Genomic DNA, 16,771 nt, shown 5'->3' with positions numbered 1-16,771 from the left:
TCTGGGATGTGGGAACTTGGTGTTCAAACCCCTTTGGCTATCACCTGTCACTGCAGCTGTCACCTCAGGACCCTCAGGCTATCTCCTGAGGTGACTCAGTGGCCACCTCAGCTAACAAGGACTCTACTGAATTTGCTCCATAGCATATCTTTACGCATTTATGATGTCTGAAGCACCTCAGCAAATTTGAGTTGTCCTACTGAACTTAGACTTCTTAGAGCTGTTAAAAGTATGGTTTAGGTACATGAGTGTTTTGAGGAATGTCCCCCTGACTTTGCCGACCCTCATCTAGATAAAGATTGTCATGCTTTGGAAAAAGCCATCAGTTTTACATTTAGTCTTCATTTTTTAAGATACATTCATGATCAGTTTTCTTTAATTTTAGATGCATTGACCAGTATAGCGCTGGCAAATGTCCAGAGTTGTCCCCTGGGAGCCTTTTTTTTTTTAATTTGTGGAACTTCAAGCTTTTTCTCACTTGCAGAGTAATTAGTGTTGGCTTATTATCAAAGAACATAAGATCAGGTAGAACAGTTCCCTTGCTTGCTTGCTTGCTGTTGTGATTGTTCAGTCTCATTCATCTCTGAAGCACTCTTCACACTACAAATCTGTGTATTGTAATAAGAACGAGATGAAAAGAACCTTAAATGAAGGTTCAGATGAGAAAATTCTTTGGCTTAACATTTGATCACTCGTTTCTCTCAGACTGGTAATGCCACTTTAATTATGAAGGTCACTAAATTCAAATAAGCAAAATTGCAGCAGGTGGCCATTTTGCAACTCTGATGAGAGTTCTTCTTTATGGGTTTAGAGAAAGAGATAAACTGCATTAGGATTGCTTCTCAAGCTTTGTTCACTCTAATGACTTCTGACATATGTATTTATTTATCAACTAGGACTGGCAGTTGCTTTTTAAAAAATGCATAATTAAAATTCAGTTGTTCAATAGCTGCTTTCAAGAATTTTCACATACCTTAGATCATTTCACACAATTATTGCCTCCAGAACAATTTAAACCATCTTTCTCATTGCTTTTATTCCATATTTTAAGAATGAGAAGACCCTGCCTAGAAGAATTTGTACTTTTGGTCCTTTGTTTTCTTCCTTACTGTTATGATAGGAAATTAAAAAGTAAGGATTCATGCAGGGTTCCATTAGCAAAAAGCATGTCTGCTTCTTTCATGTTGTTCACAATGGACTAGTTTTTGGTACTGAAACTGCTATAATAACTTTTCCCTTTCATAAGCAATTGAAATGTATATTATGAACTGTGTCACAAAACACTTTTAAAGCAAAACTTCACAGCTGGACATTATGAAATATGTTTTAGAAAATAGCAGTGAAATAGAAAATTGCCATAGAAAAGAGATCTCTTTTTTCCTGTATTGGCATAAGTAGTTGTATTAGAGCTGAGTTTTTCTCTCCTACTACAACAGCATCAAGACTGGAGATGCTCAACTGAAGAAAAGAGTGTGAATGTGTATTGATAGCAGGTAAAAATAGAAACTAGTGTTAGCACTTGGACTTCCACATGTCTTCTTGCTGGACTTCCAGTTGTCTGAAATTTACAGTTCAGCAGTGGGATAGACCATGAAAGATTTGTCCTATTCTTCTGGTGAAAGAAGCTTTAATAATCTGAGAAATGTTCAGGTGGTTAAGCAAAGTTCAGAGAACTTGTTCTGGAAAGCTTATGAAGTTTATAGTCTTTGCAGTGGAAAATGTTAATGGTTGGAGAGTTTTTAGCTGGATTCAGAAATGCTGTAAGATCCTGAGCAAAACATTTATTTTCACCTTCCTTTTACTGAAATTGGGAAGAAGAAAAACGGAATAGAAATAAAAATAAAACCTCTGCCAACTTAAGAAGACTATTTAGATATGAAAGAAATGAAGACTAAATAAACCAAAATACATTGAGTTAGAAAAATGTGTCTGGGTCAGTATTATTGTTTTTATTCCATCATTAAATAATACAAGGAAAAAAACACCTGCAAAAAGACTGCTCTCAAGTTAATTACCAGTGACATTCACTGCTGGGCATAGGATCAGCCTGAGTCCATGTACCACAGAACTCGACATACAAGCATTATATTGACCCCACGACTTTCTCCTATAACATATCCCTTCATAAATGTGTCCAAACAAAAACAGAACCTCCACAGCCTATTCTATCTGAGATAAGCCAGTGCTTTCCCTACATCTCCCTGGTTAAATTTCCAGCTGTGCAGTGTCGATGACAGTGCATGCCCTGAGTCCATGGCCAAAGGATGGGTGGGTGTCCAAGCAGGGCTTCAGGTCACTCAGGGGTGGGAGAAGGGGGATTGATGTCAAGTGGTTACCACAACAACAGGGAGGGGACCAGTGGTGGGTGGGGAAGCAGAGGTGAGAGTGTTACCATGACAACAAATGAAGCACCTTCCTCACTTGAGTTGGAGATGCAGCTGTCCTTGCTTCTAATTACCTGCCTGGTGCTGCGGGATTTAGGCACAACATACCAGGAGTGCCTATGTTATCACCTACTTATATTAGCTATTTTGTTTCTAGTAAGAAAGTGAAACTGCACTGGAGATAAAGTATTTTTCACACAGAAGCTACACCTATTTTAATATCTTTTGATTGACAACAGTATAACCAGTTCACAAGTAGTAGAAAAATTACTTTTTATTCTTTCTAATACAGTGTGAAAACTGTATTCCAGTATCAGTTATCAATCCTGCAGTGCTAGAAGCAATGCTGAGTTAGGGAGGGAGTTAAAATGTGTTAGGGAATGAGTTTATCTTACACATCATTACATGACTATATTTCATTTTCCCTAATGAGCTTTGCAAGGTAGATCTTAAAATTTCTTGTTTAGGTTCTGTCACTATTTTTTTTCCTAATGATATCAGGTATTAAAAATTTCTGGTAGGCTTCTTTGAATTTTCTTATCTGGGGATTGATGGAGTTTGTGAGTATGAGAGGAATGTGCTCATATAAAACTGACAGGCACAGCCTGGACTCCTGAAATTGCTATCATTGAATGACCCAGTGGATGGCAATCAGCCATCTGCTATTTCATCTGGTGTCACTTTTACCCCAGACAATGAAGAATTACCAATGTCAACAGGCGATTTAATGAGTCTCATATAAAAAAAAAAAAAAAAAAAGGACTGAAATCTAGGGGAACCTAGAATTTGATCAATTTTGGATTGATAGGGTCTTAAAGGGAGACAGAGCTATTTTGAGTGTCAAACCACCTAACACAAGAAGACTAGGGAGGAAGTATGACCTGGATGAGTGGATCCCAAGAGTTTACCCTGGAACCACACAGAAAACCAGATCCTCCCCCCCCACCCCGAAAATGCCCAAGAGGTGAAGAAACTGAGTCAAGGATAGGCCTCTAGATACTTACCCTATTGAAATGTCTCTATGTTTGTGTTGTGAAGCCTAGATGAAGCTTGAAGACATTTGCCTCCTGTATTTTACTCTGAAGAGGTAAGGTGTGAACCAGAGTGTCCTCAGCTTGGAAATATGGGGAGGCTAGGGTCAGCCTCTTGAAGTCAGCCAGCACAGTCTTAGGGAGTATATATTTTGAGTATGGATTCTCAGCCTCCCCTCAAAGCATACTTCCAGTAGTGCAGAAACAGAGAAAGGTCTGGTTTCACCTGAGCCAGCAGGGCAGAGGGGTGCAGGGCTACCCCTGCTCCTCTGGAGGCCACGATCAAGAAAGGCTTGAGCATAGCTGAGACTCTCATTACAGAGTGTCTCTCTGTGCCTACGTGGCAAAACAGTCTTGTTCTGATTTTTAAAGGGGCTAAGCATTTGCATTTTCCTGAAATGCAAATTAGAGCTTTTACAAATTATCTTTTTCTATTACTTTGTGCACAGTTGGCTTTTTTGTGCTTCTTTTTTTTAATGACACTAACACGTATTCACATCCTGTGGCTACAGGATATAACTCCCTCACTTACTATCACTTCATTTGTTTACTTGATTTCTGTCATCCAGCACTTTAAGCTTTCCTTTTGGATTCTATTTGTGCTGTAATGCATTTAGACTTCATGACCTGGGTATGTCTATTCTTCTAAATCAAAGATGTCCAGGGACCAATACTTGTCCCCAAGACTGAGTGGCATCAACTGGTGTATGTCTACATTTCTTAGTTTTAGCTGCCTCTCTGGCAGATTTACCTTGGAAGGAAGAGGGTAAGGAAGTCAACTGGCAATGAAGCAAGGTGATTGACTGGGTGTGCAGTGCTTGAGCTATGTTTGTTTTCTCCCTTTAATCAGCTGCAGGGATGCAATCACTGAGTTAGTGCCAATTTTGAGGAAAAACACAACAAATGCAGAATTATATGCATTTATTTTGACCCTTGAAAATGTCCACTGAAGGGTGGTAGGATGGTTTAAAATGGGAAAAGGTTTGAAAGAATGGGGTTTAAATCCCTGATCAGCTCTAGCTTTCCTGCACAACCCTGGAGAAGACACTGATGCCTTCAATATCTCCGCTTCTGAGAAAGAAAAAGAAGGTTGTAACTTTTTTTTTATTTATTTTTATTTTTATTTTTTTGCTTTTCCCCAATGAGAGAGTTGTAAGGATATGAGAGAAACCTTCTGGGACACTTGAATACCGTAGTAGGGTGGTATGTGGGTTAAGATATAACACAGCTTCAGGCAATACCCTGAAAACCTCACTGGATAACAGTTGGAACAGGGCTCTTACCCATCTGATTTTGCCACCTGCCTCATTACAAAGTATTCTTAACATTTTTCCTCTTGGTCATGATTCTGCATGAGACTGTCACTGTACCTGATCCTTCAGCCTGACATGGGTATCTGTTTTTCATCACTGCCCTGTCTCCCATTCCTTTACAGCTGTTCTTGTGCTGAGAGGCAATACACATGAAGACTTCATGGTAACCTCTGCTTTTCTATCTTGCCAAAAGCATAAAAGATGTTTCAAAATGTTCTTCTACTTCTTTGTCCAAAAGGCCCTCTCTCCATCATTAAAAAACCCCTCTTTAATACAGAGATTATACACATCGATTCTTATTGTATGCAGTCTTTGAGAGTGCATTTATTTTCATGAACAGGGAAGTTTAGGTTCTGTTTTGAATAAGCTAATGCCTCAAGAACTATGCTTATAAAGTTGATACATCTTTTGTTGGAATATGCAAATACTATTAAGTGTCTTTATAATTTGTTTTATATTTTTTTCAGATACCAAATATTCTTAGGAGACCTTAATAATGTACTTTATTATATTAAGTACAATGATTAACACATGTTCACAGACTTCTAATTTCCCTTTCTTTGTCTCTTCTGTTCAGTGATTATTCATTTTTATTTCTTTACTATTTCCACAAGAGTTAAGCTTGTCCTTGTGCTTTTGTCTTACTAAATTCACAAGTTAAGAACCTTGGTTTCTTACCACATCCAATTATGCATTTAGAATCTCTTTCACTGTCTGTCTGTCTCTCACACAAAACCTGACCTGTCTGTTGTCTTAGTAAAGAAATTACAGGTCAGAGTAGGCACTGTACTTTCTCTGTCAGTCCCAACAATATTGTTTATTCCAGCAGCAATCTCCCTAGGAGTGACTATTCTGATTATCATTTCAAGTTACATTGGCCACCAGATAACAGTGACAAAAAATCCAACCACTGCCATGTATCGCCTACCCCTGCTTCCCTTGTGACTTCCTTGCATGCTTTGGACATCCGCTTTTCTAAAGTGGCTCCATTTAAGAGCATATAGTTATGGCTCATCAAAAACAGAGCTACTCATCAGGTCCTGTCTGCAACAGGACATGAACCCTAACCCTCTTGACACACCAAGAGAAAAGGCTGTTGAAGTGCAGTTGTGGTGTGATCATAACATTTGGGGTGTCTCTGGGAATGCTTCAAGAGAAGCAGAAGCCAACAGAAGAGTCTCAAAAGAAATGGGAAGCAGCAGTATTCAGCAAGAATGAAGAGTCTTCTACCAGAAGGGATTGGAACAGAACAGATCTACATCTGGTTTTCTAAAATGATCTAGCTGCATTCTTTCTAATTTCATGTTATGTTTATGATTATGGAATGGTTGGTCAAACCGGAAGAGATAATCCATCAGTGTAGAGTGAGAAGGAGTCATGAAAGGATCTCAGGGGATGGGTCAAGACAAGTATCTCCAGCCCTTCCTTTAACTGAGTGTAAGAAGTTATCTGGAATACAGCAGGACTGGAGTTAGCTTCCAAGGAGCCAAAATCAGTGAGACACTTTTCTCAGAGAAAGTGAATGCTACATGATAATTGCATGTTTTGTTTTTAGTGTGAGGTTAGCTGTCTTTCGCATCAGTGAAATAATCTCCTAAAGCAGAAGAGGGCAACACTAGTGAAAAAGGCAAGCTTCCATCCTCCTTGCTCCAAGACTCCTGCTGATGCAGGATTCTCATCAGTGATGAGAAGTTGGGTTTTTTTTGGTTCAGAGCATTCAGCTATGGATACAGTTGTGACTGCTTGCTGAAATATTCTGCCAGTGTTAACATGAATAGCCATTATATCTGTGGTGACAATCTCAATGCTGACTTTGCTTCTTTCGTTTTATTTTCTCTGTGTAACCATCATGCTTGTAACTTTATGAAAGTATTAAGGCAAATTCTCACAAAAGAGCAATTTATTCAAATTATTTATAGTTTTCAAAGTTATGTGTTTTACTACCATTGTAAACCTAATCATTCTGTGGCTTGGTTTGTATATTTATTTTGGGCGTCTTTTGAAGGTACAACCTCAATGTTGCTGGAAAAGAAAAGTGCGGATTAAAAAAAAAAATCAAAACTGGGCAAGTGTTTCCTGAGTTCTTCCACCTCTCAGAGACTATTAGGAATAAAGGTAAGAGCTGGAGGGGGAGCAGGAGCAAGGAGAGTAGAAACATAGGGGGCTGGTAGAGAAAGGGAAAATGAGCCATGATATGTCACCCAGCCATGATATGTCACCCATTAGTCCCCAAAACTCAATGTTGTACATAGTATGAAGTAAATCCCCCCATGTGGCTCCTGAGCAGCCTCTGAAAACATGAAGCTCCAAGCTGGCAGAGATACTGCAAGGAAAGTTACAGGCAGCCCTAAAGGTGCTACTCTGCTCATCCCAAGCTGTGTTGAAAGAAAGGCAAACTTTCAGAACACCTGCGTGAGAATTATTGCCCTCACAGAAGGCTTGTGTTGATCTTGATGATAACACAAAAGTTTTGAGTATACACTGCGTATGAAATATACTCTTCATTTTACCAGGCTTTCTCCCACAGACTTTATTTCTTTCTGCACTATTTGCTCAAAATGGGACTGTATAGGTTTCAAAATGGCTTCGCTGGAAAATGATAGACCATTCCACTATTTTCAGTTCCTTCCCACAGGATATCTGAGAGGTTTTTTACCAACTTTTGACACCAGAATGCAAATTGCCCACGGGATGCAAAGCAAATATTACCTGTCAAGGAGTAATGCTAAGGCATAATGTTAAGCTTTCGAGGGCTCTCCTGGAATCGCCATGATTCCTGGCTTTTTATAATCTATACACCATGCAATCTGCAGGACAATCAGCACATATCAGGCATCAATAGCTGTGGGGTTATTTACTTCCATCAAGATCAAAAGTAGCCATGAGCATGACCTGTACCTCTTCAAATGATCAAAGGCCTGTTCAGAAGATGTTTCACTGAACAACAGACAATCCTTTCCTCCTTCTAGCCCACTTATCTAGGGTAAGATATGACAAATCAGGGAAGATAAAGGTGGTCTGTGGTTCCCAGAATTATTCTTGCAGTTTTGATATCAAGCATGTGAATGTTCTGGTTCAGGAAGAGGGGACCACTCATTTCGTATTTCAGAGAGAATTCCTTCTTTCACTCATTTATCACTTAACCAAAGGGGTGGCTGAATCAATCAGACAGCCATTTGCAGGGTAATCTTTGGCAATTCAGTTGTTGATTTTGATTAAACTTTCCTTTCAGCAGTGAACTGGTCTGGAAAAAATATTCTTTTTTTGGAAATGAACTTTAAACTCTGAAAATATTACCCTCTCTTAATGTTCTTCAGGTGCACCAAATTGCAGACTAAATAAACAGACGTCATGCATGTCACTTTAATGTTTCGGACATTTCCTGTTAAAACACAGTATCTCAAAGCCTTCTCTTTGTATGTTTAATCCAAACATGGCAAGGGCATAAAGAAAGAACAGTTCACCTATGGCTAAGTGCAGAAGGATGGAGAGTCCCACCCTTCAGAGATTTTGCTCCCATTTCTCTCCTGATTCCCTGAACATTCTTGTTCCATGACCCAGTCTTAAACCATGTTTAACATTTCTGTGGCGCCGTTTGCATGTAAAGGGTTCTACCATTATTAATTTTTTTAAGAACATACTGAATGGTTTGGACTGAAATATAAAAGAGAAATTCAATACCTATTTCCAGAACAGTTTAAGACTTACAATTAGGATTGCTCATTTTAGTGAAGTCAAGCGTTTTGGTAACTAAAGGAGATTTTATCCCTTACACAGTTTATTAGACTGGTTTCAAGCTTATGGGAACAATGCTTGTGGTGTGTTGGTGTGATATGCAAGGGGTGTGGAGGGCACAGAATGATCACAATCTAAACTGGACTCTAATTATTTAGGTATTTTTAGTTGATTGAGTACTAGCCTCATACAAATCCTAGTAATAGCTTTCATTCAAAGGCAGTCTCACTCCATCAACAATCAAGATACAGGCTCTACAACGAAAGAATTAATATTTTGGAAGAGTTAGAGAAATAATTCAGAATTCATCAGAAAAGACAGCAATAGTTGCCCGAAGGCTTCCTACAGTGTAGGAAAATGGAATCTTGAGGGGATGGTGCGTTGTCTGGTAAAAACCTGAAAAGTATCATGCAAGGAATTCTTGCTTTTTTACAAGGACAAAAGTCCTGATGTTGTTGTTGTTACTCTTGTGAGGAATTGTGAAAATGCAGAAAATGAGAAGGCTGCAGCAGAAGCAACAAAGGCATACCATACTATTATTCACAGTCATTCAAATAGATCACCTGGCTGTGACAGACAATTAAATTGTATTTTCCAGGATTAACCCACAGCTAAAATGATATATCATGGTAGGAGAAAAGCTTCATGTATTGCCAACAACATGTTAGCTCCTCTTTTGACTGAGAAAACAATGGAAGACTTGGTTGAAAAGCATGTTTTTCTCTGTGTCTACAGATGTCTTAAACAGTGGTACTTTCAAGGTGTTTCCAATCATTAATCATTCCTACACAGTTGAAGGGCAAGTAATTTACTGCTGGCTTGATTATTTTCAAGGCACTAATGAAACCGAATTAGGAATATTTGAAAATGTAAAAAATATGTAAAAATCAAGTAGTTGGAACCCTGACTGCATACAGTTATTTGCAGCTAACACTGTTAACTCGGGGTTATGTCCCTATGTCCACGAATCAATAGAAAGTAAGCACAAAAACTAGTCTTTAGCTTATTGCTCTGTACATAACCACAGAACAGAAAAATGCTGTTTAATTTGAGTTAGAAAAAAATTAGTCACTTTTCTTTGTTTCATTCACTCATTTTTCTCAGCAAAAGTTTCAGGTTTGAAGGAGAGGTTATAAAATTTGAATGGGAAGAAATGTTCTCTATGAAGCAATTACTTGTATACTATACAGGTAAAAGGACGATAATCTGTTCTCTTGGTTTTAGAAGTTACTTTTGGAAGCTGAGCATTGACAAGCAACAGTTTTAAAATCCCATTTTTAAATATAACCTTGTTGTAGGAAATAGGTTTTCAGTGACAAAATGTTACTTATTATTTTCAGATTGTACTGAGTGTTTCTTGTAAGTCTTGCAAGTAGAACAAACTGGCTTTTTACAGGATTAAATGTATAAGATAATGCATTCATTTAAGGGTAAATTTCAAAAAAAGAACCGATGACAAATTCTTTGGTCATAAGCTAGTCATCATTGGAGGAAAAAAAAAAAAAAAAAAAGGAACCAAAGACATTTCACTCAAGAGGTACACATTCACTGCCAGAAAGGAGGCTTTATATTTTCATGTGATCAAACAAAATGCAAATAAACTGATTTAATTTTACCAAAAACCATTAGTATTTCCAGAAACAGTAAAAAATATTAAATTAAAATTTCTTAAAAGATCTGATGTTATGTAGTTAGATATTCAGCTGAGTACTTGTATATGTCAGGAGTCTTTGACTGGGAAACATTCTCATATTCTAGTTTAACATTCTTGCTCTTTCATTTCTTAAAATTGTTTATTTAAAAGAATTTTCCTTATATAATCAGATTTAGACAGATTGTGGAATTCTCAAACAGATTTCATTTCAGTGAATTTTTTAAGTTTGGGGAAATGAACATGTAACGTGCTTTATGAATTTACTTTAAAAGCCAAACATAATGAAATCTATTAAAATTGATTATAAATTACTGTTCTATCAATCCTTTTATGTTTATAACCAAATTTTGTATCAGAGAAATTTAATATTATTTCAGAAATATGTGGTGTACTAAAGGAAATAAGATTTACCTAGAATTTCCCTTCATGTTAACATGTAGACCTATTTTTCCCCTTAGAGTTAGCTCTTACTTCTTCTCAAAGAGAATATATTTTCAGATGTGTGGCTATTCTGGAATGTAGCTTCAGTTAACACACAGAGGTATAGTGTGAATATGTGGTATAAGTATGAAACATCTTGACTCTGTTTTGGTCGCATGGCAAATTAGTTGCCTGTAAGACAAGAGAACTTAGTGACAGAATACTTTCCTGTACATGACCTTGTCATCATTTCATGGAGAGCATAGTTTCAGCTTGCTGCTGCTGGGAAGAAGTCTTAATGAAAACATTGCTGGTTTTTATTTCTATCCGTGTTCATAACAGTAGTCAATGGTTACTGCCAAAAAATGAAAAGGAATAGAAAGAATCAGAAGGATATTACAACATTTCTGGTGCAGTGGTAGAACAAAACATAAAGCATATTATTACAGTTATAGGATGTTGCTTCATCTGAGGCATCATTTTTCTGAAACCTGATGGCCTGCCTGAGCTAAGTGCAACTGTTACATTTCATAAGGATTTAAAACAGCAGGTATTAGCTAGCAAATGAAAAGCATTCCTTTCTTATATTATAGTGACCTGTATATGAGACCAACATAGAAACTTTTCTTCTGGCAGTTTCCTGTTGGATACTGTGTGTTGGAGATCACTGTACCAGCTTTGTGCAAAGCAGTGTATGGAAGCTATTGACTTCACTGGGAATTGAGTATCTGTTGTCAGTGAAGATAAAAGTAATTTTCCTGAAGTGTGCACAGACTTAGTGCCATTAAAAGTGAAGAATTGAGTGCCAGTTTAAAAAGTGACCTCTGTCCCTTCCTAGTACAGCAAATATATGAATATCATACCCCATTATCTGCTTGGTTGAAGACTGAAGCAATTCCAAAGATTAATGTAAAGGATGTACTGATCTAACATTCACTTCTAAAAAGGATTAATGTAGAGAATAAAAAGGATGAACATGCAATTCAGATATTAAATGGAAATATGTATTTATTTTTACTGGGAAAATTTTGTTTTCTAGTTTGTATATTTTGACAACATTGTAAAGACATTAAATTTTAAAAAACAGGGCTAAAGCGTTGAAAAAGTCAATGCAACTAATTTCAGACAACTTTGTCTTTTTTTTTTTAAAATGTTGCTTTGCTTTTCATACAGTTTACAAAAAGAAAAAATCTTTTTTAAGAATTAAATAACTCAGAAAGTCTGTGAACCATTTAATTTGAGTTGAGATGTTTTTATTAAGGTGAATAGAGTTACAGTGAGCCATTGCAGAGATATTTTGAATAATTATTGCTGGTATGTTCTAGTTCTAGTATAAATAAAGAAGATGCAAAATGGGACAGTGTTGTTGATATGGCCCTGCTTCTAGGATAATGTAATCTATTTCTCAGCCAGAATAGTTTACCTGGATGGAAACCACAAGAATACACCCATACTGCTTCTGGGGCCTGCTTTGCTCAGATTTAGCTGCAGTACCTTCTCAGGACACTGCATCATGGAGTTCAAGGTCTTTCTTTCCTTTGGTGGGATAGAAATCCTAAATATCCTAAACCCAAAATATCATTAAATATGTATGATATATTAGGAGGGAATTATGGCTGCTCCTAAATTTAGTCAAAATAAAGCATTCTTATAAAATAACCTCAAATATAAATATAATGCAAAAACTTTCTCCTGTGAAAAGACAGCACTGTCATTAGCCAGCTGTATACAAATGGTCTGATTCTAAAAATACTGATTTTCTCGTGTGAGCTAAAAGAAGCAACTCTACTCACTCAGCATTTGGAGAAACCCATAGACATGTCTGGCATATTCCTCTCTATAGAAGCTGAGTGTGCCAAACTCTTGTCACCGGACTTCCAAGGACTAAAATTATACAGACTCGATTGTAAAAGATGAAGATCAGCTCTCTGCCATCTTAACAAAGGTGTCCTTTTTACATAATAAGGGTATGCTGTGTATATTACATTGCATCCTTTAAGTGTGTGGAGACGTGCAACTTTGTGCTCATTGAGATGAAAGAAAAGTCTCTTCAGATTGAAATCTGTCAGCTTCCCTTAGAAAATAAAGCTGATAATACAGTGAAAAATGGTAGTGAGATAGGCTATGAGGAAAAATGGTCCTTAATACCTTCAGTGGCCAGGCTTTAATTCCTAAGGTGATCTATTACCTAGCATTTGGATACATGCTAGCATCAATTATGCACCTATTGATCATTTGCCATCTAGATGAGAGGACCTGAGTGTGTTTTGGACTAGGATTACAGTGTCAGTGAATTAGGTTTCCTGGTGTTATAACATCAATTTTGGAAGGATGGCCTGCCAGAAATGTAATAGCTCAGGAGAACCAGAGGGCTCTTAACAAAAACACTATCCTCAGTTCAGACTACAGGCTCTTTTAACTATCTATAAATAAAAAAACAGACAATACTGTATGCATAATGATATTTATTTTTACACCTTTCCTTTTAAAATTTAGGAATAGTTAAACAAAAATACAATAAAAGCAAGTTCAGAGCGGTCAAAGCAAAGACATACCAGACTTTCCACACAGTCTTAATTCTCCTTTACACAGATATACCAAGAATGCCTCTACCAGGGAACCTAAAGAGATGTTTTCCTCTGGATTATCCCCAGTCCCTGTATTAGCATGCATTGTAGAGCATACATGTTGCATCACATCAGCAAATGCCATCCCTGTCATGGATGTGGCCAGCCTTGTGATACTGAGAGGGTCTTCGTGACATGGTCAGATAGCTGTTTCCACAGGGTTCACAGGTAGAGCAGTTGGGAAAGAGAAAGAGGAACATAAGCAAATCATAAGTGGCCTTTCCCAGCCTCTGGTGGCTGGAATTCACAATTCAAATACTAGTTTTAACACGATTTCCTTCATGGGGTGTTGAATGCATAAGTCATTATGTTTGTACGTCCTCCTATAGAATTTTGTCTGTTTGTTCACATGTATTTTAATTTCTACAGTTATATATATATATGTGATAGCATATATATACAGAAACACAGCAGTAAACAAGGAGTGAAAGAAAGGTGAGATTCATGTAAATTATTAGCCTATTCAGGGCAATAATATAGTGACCACTCAGGTCTTAGCAGCTGAGTAGATGAAGTGCCTGTAAAGAAGCACGAACATGCCTTTTCAATTCTCTTGTAGTGTGGCCTGAAAAAGAGTGACTGAACAATTAGTAACAAACAGAACAATTAATTAACTGAATTTACCCAGTGAATTCAGTGTATTCACTGAATTCTCTCCCCAGAAGCCATCGTCATAATCAGGGGAATTTACTATTCGCCAGCTCACGTGTGTTGTTCCTGTTCATCTTACATGCTTTTTTTATCAGTTTACCCTATGACAAAGAAGTCTCTGCAAATTGGCCTGAACGTATCCTGCTGCTCTATACCCAGATAGACCTTATCAAACACCAAAGAGTAGTGGAAAGCGTGGAACTGATTTCAATTTGCATATCATGCTTTCATTACAGGAATATCAAATTGATATATTTTTTGCCCAGACGTGGACAGACAGCCGTCTTCGTTTCAACAGCACCATGAAAATACTGACTCTGAACAGCAACATGGTTGGCTTGATCTGGATCCCAGACACAATATTTCGTAACTCAAAGACAGCAGAGGCTCACTGGATCACCACCCCCAACCAGCTCCTTCGCATATGGAATGACGGCAAGATCTTGTACACTCTCAGGTGAGCACTCTGTAAGGTGCAGGGCTGAAAGCTCCTCCTGCTTCCAGCATAGTAGTAGTAATTTTCAGCAGTATCTTTGTTCTCCTCTGCTGTTTTATTCCTTATGCTTATCCCACCATGCTTGACAAATACTGAAATATTCAAGCATATGTACTGCTAAGTTTAAAAAACAAATTCTTGTTTTTCTAAAAAAGAAATCTTGAGAATTGGAAATGTGTCTATATAAATTGTGGAAGTTGGGCTTTTCAGTGCTTGTAATAAAATCAGGAGCATGTAGTCTCATAAAATCTGTCAGAAAACTTTCTGATCAGAGTTAGATGCAGGGCTGGATAAAGTATTTCTAGATTCATGTCAATGTCAATACTTGATTCTTAAGGTAAGTTATGCTGAATGATAGTCTGTCACATCTCATCACAATGGTGCATTGCTGGAAGAAAAGCTTTTACATTTTTTCTAATCTTTGTGATACCATCAGTTGTATGGTGTTAGAAATACTGTATATATTTGCATTAAAAAAGCCTGTGGAAATCAAAATATATGTTTAGTTATGGAAGACACGAATTGCTCAGAAGAGAATTTTGCCATAAGCCATATTCTACATGGCAAACTGTTTCAGAAACTTTCCTTTCATGCTACATTTTCTTCAAAGATTTTATTCAGCCTTCTTGGTGCAACAGCATATTCTAATCATACTTGAAATTGCAGTTGGGTCTGGTATAAAGTCTTTGGCAAACAATAAGAAAATAATTAAACAGCTGGAAAGGCTACTGATATTTTTAATGCCCTTCCCTTCTTAGGCTGGCTTCACTGTGAAGAGCTCTCATTTATTTTAGTAGCCTTTAGCTAAAGACTTCAGTGATTAGGATGTCAACTCCAATACCATCTTTGTTGGCGTGCTGTTTTATTTTTTTCTGTTTCACTATTTCAGGGCAAGTTAAACATCTACCTAATAGTAGTAAGACTTACATACATAACACTAAAGAAAGTGTTTGTTGAATGGACTGAAAAATTTGTCTAAAACAGCTAGGAAAGAGGTAATGCTTGACCCAGTGGATTGTTTGAATGAGCATTTTTAGTTTGTGAGAGATGGTTGGAGTACTTTTCACCCACTCAGGTCAGCTTTCTATGTCAGCTTCTCTTGGAGGTTTGCACAGACACAAGCAAGCTTTGAGACAGTCATATAGCATTTCAGTCTCTGACAGTTTCTTTATGAGATTTTAGTTTTGTGGAACTACATACCACCACATCAGCCATGTTTCCTGTTATTTTTGTAAAGAATAGTTGTTTCCGTCCCATATCCTTTAATGATGAATTGTGTAGAGTAAAACATATGAGCAGATTTTTTCAGGTCAAGAAACTCTTAATGATGTGTCTGAAATGATTTGTGGGTTTAGATAATTATTATTGGTTTGGATCAGGCCTAAAAACCCACCGAACAATCTGCAAATATAGTCCTTTCCTTTTGGGCCTTACTTATAAATGTCCAAGTGCTCTTGCATGAACCTCAGGTTACCCTGGCTCCTCCTCTGGCTGTTCATTGTGCTGATGCATAGTAATAGATGCTTGGTTTCTCCATAGGCTTACCATCAATGCTGAGTGCCAGCTGCAGCTGCACAATTTCCCAATGGATGAACACTCATGTCCTCTGATATTCTCTAGCTGTAAGTACTGATTTGATGCCTTATTGTTGTATATGACTAATATGCAGAGGCATGAGTTTAATTCTGATTTCTGTCAGGTTGCTCAACTATTTCACAACAGGTATAGGAAGTTTAGGTTTGCTTAAATATTGAGGGAATTTTTATCTTCCTCTCTAGCACTCCTGGTCGATGGACTTCTCTAGATTTACTCCATTACTTTTTCCAGAACCAGTCTTTTTATTTAATAGTCACACTTTCAGCAGGAGCAGATATTCATACCAGTCTGTGCACTGTTAATCTGTATAATCATGTGAAATGCAAATGAGAACAGAAATTGCAGTTTTCTTGTGGAGGTGCAGAGCTTGGGGATATGCCCAGCAATCTCTGAACATCTGAGTTTATAGCAAGTAGCATGGTAATACCTCTCTGTTCCATAATAAAATTAAATGGCGTAACCACTGTAAATCTTACCTTCCTTTTATTCCTCAGCTTGTACAGTAGTCACAATGTTGTACTGCATGTAGTGTTGGTGGTATCTTTAAAACCTACCTAACTGCCAAAACAAATACATTGTTGAACTGAATGAAGAAGTCAGGCAAGTTAATCTTGAGGTCTAATATTACTGTGAGGAAAAGTTATCTTCATGCTGATTTACTTGAAAAAGCTTGAAAGCTGCCTGCTCATGGGTACACCTGTACAGTTTTGTAATCCAAAGACACACAATGCAAATGTTTTACAAACATTTTTCGAAGGGTCTGCACTAAAGATTTTTCTTTTGACAAACTCCAAGACTCAGGATCTGTGTTCTCCAAAAGTGAATGGGAAATGTATTGTTTTGTCTATTTAGAAAACAGCATTT

General features: G+C 37.4%; 1 protein-coding gene across 1 annotated transcript in view; it reads left to right on the top strand.

The window, feature by feature from the left end:
- The window catches only part of GABRG3 (gamma-aminobutyric acid type A receptor subunit gamma3), a 326,293-nt gene that overhangs the window by 158,170 nt on the left and 151,352 nt on the right, over nt 1-16,771 (top strand). Inside the window, exons 4-5 of the mRNA XM_074930235.1 lie at nt 14,052-14,272; nt 15,851-15,933. Coding sequence (XP_074786336.1) covers nt 14,052-14,272; nt 15,851-15,933 — 304 coding nt within the window. The remainder of the gene's footprint in view (nt 1-14,051; nt 14,273-15,850; nt 15,934-16,771) is intronic.

Source organism: Athene noctua, chromosome 1, assembly GCF_965140245.1.
Source record: "Athene noctua chromosome 1, bAthNoc1.hap1.1, whole genome shotgun sequence".
NCBI classification, from domain to species: Eukaryota; Metazoa; Chordata; class Aves; order Strigiformes; family Strigidae; genus Athene; species Athene noctua.
The sequence above is the reverse complement of the archived record's forward strand: the minus strand, read 5'-3'. Positions and strand labels throughout refer to the sequence as shown.